The sequence below is a fragment of the Macaca nemestrina genome, chromosome 3 (genome assembly GCF_043159975.1).
Source record: "Macaca nemestrina isolate mMacNem1 chromosome 3, mMacNem.hap1, whole genome shotgun sequence".
NCBI lineage: Eukaryota > Metazoa > Chordata > Mammalia > Primates > Cercopithecidae > Macaca > Macaca nemestrina.
Genome location: NC_092127.1, coordinates 154,774,283 through 154,786,418, shown reverse-complemented (window position 1 = coordinate 154,786,418; position 12,136 = coordinate 154,774,283). Strand labels below are relative to the sequence as shown.

General features: G+C 39.3%; 1 protein-coding gene across 8 annotated transcripts in view; it reads right to left on the bottom strand.

Annotated features, from left to right (window-relative positions):
- Positions 1 to 12,136, bottom strand: part of LOC105487701 (ATPase phospholipid transporting 8A1) — a 266,324-nt gene that overhangs the window by 225,942 nt on the left and 28,246 nt on the right. For 4 of the 8 annotated variants that reach the window (XM_011751245.3, XM_011751247.3, XM_011751246.3 and 1 more), the window contains exons 2-4: positions 2,500 to 2,614; positions 1,130 to 1,229; positions 57 to 155 (exon numbers count right to left, since the gene is read on the bottom strand). In XM_011751245.3, the coding sequence (XP_011749547.1) occupies positions 57 to 155; positions 1,130 to 1,229; positions 2,500 to 2,614 (314 nt within the window). Of the gene's footprint in view, positions 1 to 56; positions 156 to 1,129; positions 1,230 to 2,499; positions 2,615 to 3,505; positions 6,431 to 12,136 lie in introns of those variants that run through there. The other 4 variants (XM_011751242.3, XM_071093665.1, XM_011751243.3 and 1 more) reach the window with 3 other exon arrangements.

Below are 12,136 nucleotides of genomic sequence, written 5' to 3'. Positions count from 1 at the left end.
AAAACATATATAAATAACAAAGTCACATATATTTATGAAAAAAATAGAATACTTACAATATCTTCTATTATCTCTTTGATAGCTGCCACAGCTAAAATAAATAAGAGAGGAACCAGTGTTGTGTAACGACCTGTTGGTGACACATCAGGTATTTGCTATTTGGAAAAAAAAAAAAAATAAGAGAAATCCAATGAGAACTAGAAAATTTACAATAGATTCAAGAAAACAGTCTTAGTGCCTTCTAAAACATGCCTCATTGATTTTAGTATCTCGGTGGACTAATGCTGGGTGAAGTAATTTGTTCATATCTGATAAGTACTGGAAAAGCATGCTAATTAGTTTCATGGTAAGCAGTTGTATATAGGACTACCACCTCCACTGGAAAATTGGCTACATAAGTTACAGTATATCTATTCACTAAAATATAACTATTAAAATGACATTTTAGAAACACAATGAATAACTGGGAAAATATCCACACATTGTTATATGAATACGGCAGGTTACAAAACAATAGGTATACTATGATCTCCTTTTTGTAAACTAAATCAATAAACAACGGTTGGAAAGAAAAAAGAAAGACCAGAAGGATATATACCCACAATTTAAGAGTAATTGTCTCTGGTGGTGGAATAGTGAGAGTTTTAAATTTTTTTCCTTGTGTTTTGTGGTGTTTTAAAAATTCTTTATTTTCAAGGTCAATGAAAATATTTTCTCAAATTTAAGCATATATTAAACACGCTACTTTTAATAAACTGGAACTTTTTCTGACTACAACTAATTTACATACAAAGAGAAGCACAAGATTTAAATTCTTGCATTCTAAGGTTCAGAGTTGACACTTTTACTACAAAAATTAACATTTTAAGAAAACGTACCATCCCCTTTACCACCCAAAATGAACAGTCCTTGCCACATCAAATTTATAGAACATCCAACATAAGCTGATAAAAATGAAGCAAAAGGCTGGAAAAGGTAGTGGATTCTAACACTGCTTGCAGCAGGAGCCCGAAATGCCCACCAAAACCAGCTTACCTCTCGGCATTTAGACAAACCTCAGGGGATTGGTCACGGGCTTAACATTTATTAGTACCTGAACATTTGACAAGGTTTTATGATATGACTTTACCTGAAGCAGTGCAATAAAGAGAAAAAATGAATTAGCAGCTCTTCTGAACTGAGAGTAGAGAAATCTTGGAAGGAATGTGATTATGTTGTATTTTGCAGTGCTAGAAAACAAAAATGAAAAGCAGTATAAAACTTCTCCATAATTAGCACCCATACTACAAAGTTCTGTTACTACCATATAAAAAGTTAGATAAGGAACATTTGCCGCTGTTTCAAACTGGGAGAATATTGCAAAGGGTTATTAACCTAAATGAAAGAGAGTGAAAAGGTTAAATAAATAGTAAACAGTGAATACCACAGGTTTTATTTTTTGCATAATCTTTTGTCCTCTTTGGCCAGTTAGCCTGCTTAACATTACTAGAAGTAGCTTACAAAGAAGAGCAACTTTGGAGTTAAAGGGCTCCAGTCCTCCATAAGAGAGAGTACAACATGTGAGTAGAAAATAAAATCTTGCAAAAAAAAATCCCCCCATATCAGCAATTTGACCTGACACTGTAAACAGAGATGCCTTTTCTGGATAATTTCAGGGAGATTTCTGGGGTTCTGCTTGAATTTTCTTCACTGCCACTCCAGGAACTTGGCTAGAAATCCACATTAAACACACCAGATATGCCCACATCAGTAAGATATCACCACTTAGCTCTTAGAAACATCTAGATCTTCCTATTGTTTATCAAATAGAAAGGAGATTAAAGCAGACACATGCCACACTACCCAAATTGAGAGGTGTTCCTCTAGAATTTGAAGTTGTACATATTAAGTGAGCACTTCTCAAATCTAGTAACTCTGCCACTGGAGAAACACTTTGCTGGCACTGAAGGTGTTTATGTGGTCCCAGAAGCCGCTTAAGTGGCCAGTGCTTACAGATACTTTTTACACTATTGTTGGAATGAAAACACAACAGTGCAGTGAAGTAATTCGCACAGCCCTCCATTCCTCCCCACCATACTAAACTTCACAACTATTAAAAACCAATATTTAAAGACTATATAACCAGAAGGAATTCTTGGTGCAGAATTGCAAAGACCTCTCCTAAAATGTTAAAACTTGTTATCCAAAACCAGTAATGCATCGCTCTATTAACAGGTTTAGGACACAGGCATTTACACATAAGCAGCTTCCATTATTCAGACCATCTACATAGACCCGGCAGAGGATGGATGCTTATTCTTTCTGCTCCTCGCTATTTCCAGATTCTTATTAATATTTCTCTATGGGATAGAAGATGGAGAAACAGCCTATTCACACTGCCACCAGGGAGCTCTCAAATATTAACCGACTGCACTGAAAGTTCTTTGCAAGCATTTTCACTTTGACCTAACCAGCTCTGCTCTGCTGGCTGGTCTCATGGCATTCTTTGGAAGTTCCTACCTGACATGGTTATTGCAGAATTTTGTCAGCTGGGGCTGGTTGATGAAAATAGTCCTCACTTCCTCCTGGTCAGCCAGCGAGGTCTTCTCTGAAACATCATCTGTCTTCTCATAACCTTAAAAAGAGATCATCTTCTTATTGGACAAGAAATGTTTTATTGTCCAGACCAAAAACACATTTCATAACTAGGCTAGAATATGAAATCTGTTAAAAGCTACATGCTTCCCCTTACTGCTGTTTCTTTTATAATAAAAAGTAACAACCTCACATTTAACATTTCTACTAGATTTAAAGGGCAGCATTTAATAGTCATGTAAAAACTGAGCCGTATCAAAAATAAGACATAACATCAACTTTACATTTCCCCCATAAGTGTTCAACTTATTTCCTTCCATTATATAAAAAGATGCCCAGAAGTAAAAATTATTTTTAAACTGGTTTAAATTACAGTTTTAGTTAAAACTAACAAAATAAAGGTAATTTAAAATATAGTCAAAAATTCAGGCATACGCATTTAATACTTTTCTGGGTTTTTTCCCAGATGAAGACAGAAGAAAAGATAGGTTTAAATAAGGAACTGCAACAGTGATCCAACTCACTATCATCACCTATTTGTTTCTCCAGTTAGAATTCAAATGAATTTTAAATTTCTCAAGAGCACTTCAAGTCATCTCATAATTATTGAAACAAAATGCTAGATTCAACTGCGTACTTTGTTGCAACGCTGACATTTCAAAAAATACATACAAGTTCTAGAACAGTATATGAACAGATAGTATTTTAAACAGCTTTTTGTACCTTCTAGTGAAAATCAAAGGGGTGACAACAGTATTGTATCTCCAAAACCCATTTTTCTTCTCTCTGCTGCCTAGCCAATGCCAACTCCTCCCATAAGACCTGCTGACATGTGGTTTCTTCTGAAGTGTTCTATGATGTTCAAGTTAGAGAAACGTCTTTGGGTTTCCACAGCCCTTTGAACCTCCCCACTCTTCAGCAAAACACTTACCAGCAGGTTTTGTTGCTGTCTGAGTCAGGTTCCCCCTACCAGAATGGGAACTCCCTAGGGCCACAGAAGGTGTGTTATTCATCTTTCCAACACCAGTGCCAACAAACAGCAGGTACCCAATGTCTGCCAAATACATATACCCAATGAAAAAGGAGTGGTTGACTGTTTTTTGAGGGCAAGAAAAGCTGCTCCACCCACTGATTAAAAAACAACTGTTGGCCAAGTGCTGGTAACAAACTACACGAAAAGCTGGCCTGTGGGGTTTGTTATGGTTTGAAACCAGAAAATCATTGAGGTGTTCTACAAAGGTGAGAAGCATGAGCACAGGGACTGGGGTGTGAGAAACAGTGTCATGTGTGCAGGGGAGAGCAAACAGGGCAGTGCTGCTGGAGCACAGACAGAAGGCCGACTAGAAACCACGCTGAGGAAGCACACAGGCCAGGTCCCTGAGGACCCTGCGCTCTGCTTGGCAGCCAGCCACTGAAAGCTTTCCAAGTAGGAGGGGCACAGGTTGAGAGGCACACTGTATCCTTATCACCCTGGAGGTCACATGCTCTGATAGGTACTGTCACACCCATTTTAGGGTTTCAGACCCAATCGACAGCTTTGCTCACAGTGTTTCCCTACACCATGTTCTAAACACACACGTTTCCCTCTAGTTTTGTATAATTGAAATTTCACATATGGATTATCAAATAGAGGGAGATCAATCTTTAAAAAAATTGAGTCCTTTATTAGGTCTTCCTTCCTGGTAGCATGAAGACCAGAGCGTGCTGTTCCCAGTCTCTGGATGAGAGAGAGAGCCTCAAAAACCAGCTCTCCACTCCACTCTGAGCTGATGTTCTCAGGTTGTGTTGTATTTACCTGATATAATGGACTTTTGAGTGTTGTATTTATGCAATGGGACTTTTGAGGGCCTGGCCCTGGGATGTCCTTAGCTGAGGAGCTGGGTGTCACTCCCTCTAGACATACCTACTTACACTGGGGTCTCAAATGCTGCTGGGAGAGCACTGGATACTGCTATCCACTGAAAGCAGTTGGATACTGCATCTCTCCCTCAGATATTAATTTGTATTCAAGAATTTCTGTGGGGCAAAGGATTTTCCTTGAACTAAAGGGATTGGAATTAACCCTATCCCTTATGTGGGAATCAGAGTAATTAAAACAATCCTAATGGATTTAGTAGGGGCCCAACCTACATCAGATAATAAGGGATCTTTAAAGAGAAAACTCACCAAAATGAGGGGAAAAGTCCAAACTGTAACCTGTTGCCAGGGGTAGGACCATCGAAGAGACTGGATGGCTCTGAGCACAGGCTGTCACAGATAACATAGGCTTTCTTTACCCAGGCACTACAGAAAAGCTTTGGCAAGATACTGTACATGAAGCTGAATGTCTGCAGAATGCTTGGCTCTGGTGTGCCCTGAGCAGGTGTGATACTGAGGAAGGGAGATCTGCACTGAAAGCAGGGAGTGAGACTCTCAGCCAGTAAGCTGGTAGTCACCTCTCCTCTGTCTCCTCAGCAGTGAATTGGAGAGCCAACAGGCACCTGAAGCCCACTCCCAGAATGTCTGAAGGCCAGAGGTTGCGGGTATCACCTTCTGCGATGTATCCGATTCTCTGTTTACTCCTAGCAGGTGACAGCAAGCTAGCAGTAAACAGGCACAGCAATCTCAGAAGTTCTCAGAAATAGCTCAGTGAACATACTTGACCTCAGAGATCCTCAGGAATATTCTGATGAAGGTACCTGGGAAAAAGACTAGCATTTTTGCTAATTTGGAAGTGAGAGTTTGCAACCATTATAATTAAACTCTTCAATGAAATCATCTTACATTACAGAAATGGGCAAGTTAGGTCTGGACTTAACATAAGTAACCTGTCAGTCCAGACTCTTTCCATGGAGAAGAGAAACAGGCTCTTCTATTTGATTAATGAACCAACACTTTGAGGAAGGTAAGTAGCAATTTTGATCTCACAGTTCTGGGTTAGAGGTGAAAACACATTTGCTACATTCAAAATTGACAGTTATTCAATACGCACCAGATAATTCTATTTTATGACTTCATTTTTTAATTTCCTTTGCATATCACCACCTTCATCAGCTATAATAACCACATAAAGAGCTACATGTGCACACCTGGGCAATGCCTGAGCTGAGCTATTAGAGTGGTGACAAAGACAATCAAAATAGGAGAATCCTTTACCACCCTGCCCCAAAGAAGGTCAAACTAAGATGGCATTCCTTCCTATACACGGTTCTATTCTTCGTTTTAAGGAACCCATGTCCCTTGCGATTTGTTTAATAATTTAGAGGGTTCGTTCACATAAGTCATTAAAATTTACTAGTAGCTTTTAATCCACCTGTCTGAACTCCTAAGGACTACTGAAAACTGTGATGCTTTTATGTCATCCCCTCACAGAAAGCAGAAGGAAGGGGAGTGCCGTTCTGGATCTAGTAACACTTCTCACTGAGTCTTCTCTGTAGGGCAGGCCTTCAGAAGCCTTCTTTGTCTGTAAGTCATGCTAAGGTGAAATATACTGAGAGAAAGAAACGCATCTTACTCATGCTCTTTGATATCTCTCTTAGCTTTTCCTAGCACAATCTTGCACGAAGAGGACATATGATACTCGCATATTTAATGGAAACGGACTGCAAGACATTCGACTGACTGCTTCTGAGATCCACTCAGTGACCCACCCATCTTCTCTAGTTCAGACTGAACTCTGAAGCCCACAATGTAATGGGTTCAAACCCCGTATTAAGTATAGTCGAATGAACAGTATTTGGTAAATGGCAAAGCCAAGAATAAAACATGACTTTAGGTAGTTACTTACTTTCACTAGGCTTCAGTTTCCTAATCTTTCAAAGAGAAATATTATGTGTTCGTCTCCTGGAATAGTTGGTAGTAAATGAATGAATATATATGCAATGTACTTAAAACACCTAATATTGTAATAGATGGCCGGGCGCGGTGGCTCAAGCCTGTAATCCCAGCACTTTGGGAGGCTGAGACGGGCGGATCACGAGGTCAGGAGATCGAGACCATCCTGGCGAACACCGTGAAACCCCGTCTCTACTAAAAAATACAAAAAAAAAAAACTAGCCGGGCGAGGTGGCGGGTGCCTGTAGTCCCAGCTACTCGGGAGGCTGAGGCAGGAGAATGGCGTAAACCTGGGAGGCGGAGCTTGCAGTGAGCTGAGATCCGGCCACTGCACTCCAGCCCGGGCTACAGAGCGAGACTCCGTCTCAAAAAAAAAAAAAAAAAAAAAAAAAAAAAAAAAAAATTGTAATAGATTACAATACATGTAATTTGTATTACAATAAATGTAATAGATATTGTAAAAGTCTATTATACTTAAAGAGTTAACTGGGTGGATAATGATACAGTCATAGGCTGAGCCTCATAAAAATGGGAGGCAGCTTCTGGGTTAGAGGTTGAAGAATGTTTTGGGGTGGTAATTCTTTACCTTGTGGTGTAATTGACAATTCACCTGCTTTCCTTGTTACATGGTAAGTTACCTATTATACCTCTGTTCATAGTAAGCCCTCAAAGCCTGATGAATTAACAAGTGAGCAAAACCAGATTAGCAATATACTAGAAACAGATCTCTTTCAAGTAGACATATGTTGTCCAAGCCTGTAGGACTGATGTCCAAACAACAATTAGTAAATTTATGAGGAGAAGTAATTGCCATATGAACTAGAGTAACTGAAGTTCCATAATCAATTCAACTCTCCCAGATTGGCCTATGTAGAAAGTTAAATGACCAAAGTAACCCATCCACCAGTGGTTAGACGAACTAAGACTCTCATAGCATTGGAGAAGTACAGCCTGATGCAACCAATCCTGCTAAAGGGGTAGATGCATCTGTAGGACCAACTTCTTAAAAGTTTGTTGCAATATCTTGGCAATGGGGCCATGATACTTCAAGTCTGTTGGCTAATGCTTCTATTCCCCTCCGCAGAACTGAGAAGAGTGCTGATAATGTTTAACCCCATGACTTACCCCTTCCTTGACCATCTCTATCCCCATTTCCATCTTTGAATACAAATTCATATTTATTTATTTATTTTTATTATACTTTAAGTTCCAGGGTACATGTGCACAATGTGCAGGTTACATATGTATACATGTGCCATGTAGGTGTGCTGCACCCATTAACTTGTCATTTACAATAGGTATATCTCCTAATGCTATCCCTTCCCCACCCCTCCCCACAATAGGACCCAGTGTGTGATGTTCCCCTTCCTGTGTCCAAGTGATCTCATTGTTCAATTCCCACCTATGAGTGAGAACATGTGGCATTTGGTTTTCTGTTCTTGTGATAGTTTGCTAAGAATGATAGTTTCCAGCTGCATCCATGTCCCAAAAAGGACATGAACTCATCCTTTTTTATGGCTGCATAGTATTCCATGGAGTATATCTGCCACATTTTCTTAATCCAGTCTGTCACTGATGGACATTTGGGTTGACTCCAAGTCTTTGCTACTGGGAATAGTGCTGCAATAAACATACGTGTGCATGTGTCTTTATAGCAGCATGACTTATAATCCTTTGGGTATATCCCCAGTAATGGGATGGCTGGGACAAATGCTATTTCTACTTCTAGATCCTTGCAGAATCGCCACACTGTTTTCCACAATGGTTGAACTAGTTTACAGTCCCACCAACAGTGTAAAAGTGTTCCTATTTCTCCACATCCTCTCCAGCACCTGTTGTTTCCTGATTTTTTAATGATTGCCATTCTAACTGGTGTGAGATGGTATCTCATTGTGGTTTTGATTTGCATTTCTCTGATGGCCAGTGATGATCAGCATTTTTTCATGTGTCTGTTGGCTGTATGAATGTTTTCTCTAGAGAAGTGTCTGTTCATATCCTTTGCCCACTTTTTGATGGGGATGTTTTTTTCTTGAAAATTTTATTGAGTTCTTTATAGGTTCTGGATATTAGCCCTTTGTCAGATGAGTAGATTGCAAAAATTTTCTCCCATTCTGTAGGTTGCCTGTTCACTCTGATGGTAGTTTCTTTTGCTGTGCAGAAGCTCTTTAGTTTAATTAGATCCCATTTGTCAATTTTGGCTTTTGTTGCCATTGCTTTTGGTGTTTTAGACATGAAGTACTTGCCCATGCCTATGTCCTGAATGGTATTACCTAGGTTTTCTTCTAGGGTTTTTATGGTATTAGGTCTAACATTTAAGTCTTTAATCCATCTTGAATTAATTTTTGTATAAGGAGTAAGGAAAGGATTCAGTTTCAGCTTTCTACTTATGGCTAACCAATTTTCCCAGCACCATTTATTAAATAGGGAATCCTTTCCCCATTTCTTGTGTTTGTCAGGTTTGTCAAAGATCAGATGGCTGTAGATGTGTGGTATTATTTCTGAGGGCTCTGTTCTGTTCCATTGGTCTATATCTCTGTTTTGGTACCAGTACCATGCTGTTTTGGTTACTGTAGCCTTGTAGTATAGTTTGAAGTCAGGTAGCATGATGCCTCCAGCTTTGTTCTTTTGGCTTAGGATTGTCTTGGCAATACAGGGTCTTTTTTGGTTCCATATGAACTTTAGAGCAGTTTTTTCCAATTCTGTGAAGAAAGTCATTGGTAGCTTGATGGGGATGCCACTGAATCTATAAATTACCTTGGGCACCATGACCATTTTCACAATATTGATTCTTCCTATCCATGAGCATGGTATGTTCTTTATTTGTTTGTATCCTCTTTTATTTCACTGAGCAGTGGTCTGTAGTTCTCCTTGAAGAGGTCCTTTACATCCCTTGTAAGTTGGATTCCTAAGTATTTTATTCTCTTTGAAGCAATTGTGAATGGGAGTTCATTCATGATTTGGCTCTCCGTTTTTCTGTTACTGGTGTATAAGAATGCTTGTGATTTTTGCACGTTGATTTTGTATCCTGAGACTTTGCTGAAGTTGCTTATCAGCTTAAGGAGATTTTGGGCTGAGACGATGGGGTTTTCTAAATATACAATCATGTCATCTGCAAACAGGGACAATTTGACTTCTTTTCCTAAGTGAATACACTTTATTTCTTTCTCTTGCCTGACTGCCCTAGCCAGAACTTCCAACACTATGTTGAATAGGAGTGGTGAGAGAGGGCATACCTGTCTTGTGCCAGTTGTCAAAGGGAATGCTTCCAGTTTTTGCCCATTCAGAATGATATTGGCTGTGGGTTTGTCATAAATAGCTCTTATTATTTTGAGATATGTTCCATCAATACCGAATTTATTGAGAGTTTTTAGCATGAATGGCTGTTGAATTTTGTCAAAGGCCTTTTCTGCATCTATTGAGATAATCATGTGGCTTTTGTCTTTGGTTCTGTTTACATGCTGGATTATGTTTATTGATTTGTGTATGTTGAACCAGCCTTGAATCCCAGGGTTGAAGCCCCCTTGATCATGGTGGATAAGCTTTTGATGTGCTGCTGGATTCGGTTTGCCAGTATTTTATTAAGGATTTTTGCATCGACGTTCATCAGAGATATTGGTCTAAAATTATCTTTTTTTTGTTGTATCTCTGTCAAGCTTTGGTATCAGGATGATGTTGGCCTCGTAAAATGAGTTAGGGAGGATTCCCTCTTTTTCTATTGATTGCAATATTCAGAAGGAATGGTACCAGCTCCTCCTTGTACCTCTGGTAGAACTGGCTGTGAATCCATCTAGTCCTGGACTTTTTTTGGTTGGTAGGCTATTAATTATTGTCTCAATTTCAGAGCCTGCTATTGGTATATTCAGGGATTCAACTTCTTCCTGGTTTAGTCTTGGGAGAGTGTAAGTGTCCAGGAAATTATCCATTTCTTCTAGGTTCTCTAGTTTATTTGCGTAGAGGTGTTTATAGTATTCTCTGATGGTAGTTTGTATTTCTGAGGGGGCAGGGGTGATATCCCCCTTATCATTTTTCATTGCATCTATTTGATTCTTCTCTCTTTTCTTCTTTATTAATAGTCTTGCTAGCGGTCTATCAATTTTGTTGATCTTTCAAAAAACCAGCTCCTGGATTCATTGATATTTTGGAGGGTTTTTTGTGTCTCTATCTCCTTCAGTTCTGTTCTGATCTTAGTTATTTCTTGCCTTCTGCTAGCTTTTGAATGTGTTTGCTCTTGCTTCTCTAGTTCTTTTAATTGTGATGTTAGAGCGTCAATTTTAGATCTTTCCAGCTTTCTCTTGTGGGCACTTAGTGCTATAAATTTCCCTCTACACACTGCTTTCAATGTGTCCCAGAGATTCTGGTATGTTGTATCTTTGTTCTCATTGGTTTCAAAGAACATCTTTATTCTGCCTTCATTTTGTTATTTACCCAGTAGTCATTCAGGAGCAGGTTGTTCAGTTTCCATGGTGTTGAGCATTCTTGATTGAGTTTCTTAGTCCTGAGTTCTAGTTTGATTGCACTGTGGTCTGAGAGACTGTTGGTTATAATTTCTGTTCTTTCACATTTGCTGAGGACTGCTTTACTTCCAACTATGTGGTCGACTTTGGAATAAGTGCGATGTGGTGCTGAGAAGAATGTATATTCTGTTGATTTGGGGTGGAGAGTTCTGTAGATGTCTATTAGGTCTGCTTGGTGTAGAGTTGAGTTCAATTCCTGGATATCCTTGTTAACTTTCTGTCTCGTTGATCTGTCTAATGTTGACAGTGGGGTGTTGAAGTCTCCCATTATTATTGTATGGGAGTCTAAGTCTCTTTGTAAGTCTCTAAGGACTTGCTTTATGAATCTGGGTGCTCCTGTACTGGGTGCATATATAGTTACGATAGTTAACTCTTCCTGATGAATTGATCCCTTTACCATTATGTAATGGCCTTCTTTGGCTCTTTTGATCTTTGATAGTTTAAAATCTGTTTTATCAGAGACTAGGATTGCAACCCCTGCTTTTTTTTGTTTCCATTTGCTTGATAGATCTTCCTTCATCCCTTTATTTTGAGCCTATGTGTGTCTCTGCATGTGAGATGGGTCTCCTGAATACAGCAAACTGATGGATCTTGACTCTTTATCCACTTTGCCAGTCTGTGTCTTTTAATTGGAGCATTTAGTCCATTTACATTTAAGGTTAATATTGTTATGTGTGAACTTGATCCTGTCATTATGATATTAGCTGCTTATTTTGCTCGCTAGTTGATGCAGTTTCTTTCTAGCACGATGGACTTTACATTTTGGCATGTTTTTGCAATGGCTGGTACTGGTTGTTCTTTCCATGTTTAGTGCTTCCTTCAGGATCTCTTGTAAGGCAGGCCTGGTGGTGACAAAATCTCTAAGCATTTGCTTGTCTGTAAAGGACTTTATTTCTCCTTCACTGATGAAACTTAGTTTGGCTGGATATGAAATTCTGGGTTGAAAATTCTTTTCTTTAAGAATGTTGAATATTGGCCCCCACTCTCTTCTGGCTTGTAGAGTTTCTGCCGAGAGATTCGCTGTTAGTCTGATGGGCTTCCCTTTGTGTGTAACCTGACCTTTCTCTCTTGCTGCCCTTAACATTTTTCCTTCATTTCAACTTTGACGAATCTGACAATTATGTGTCTTGGAGTTGCTCTTCTCGAGGAGTATCTTTGTGGCGTTCTCTGTATTTCCTGAATTTGAATGTTGGCCTGCCTCACTAGGTTGGGGAAGTTCTCCTGAATGATATCCT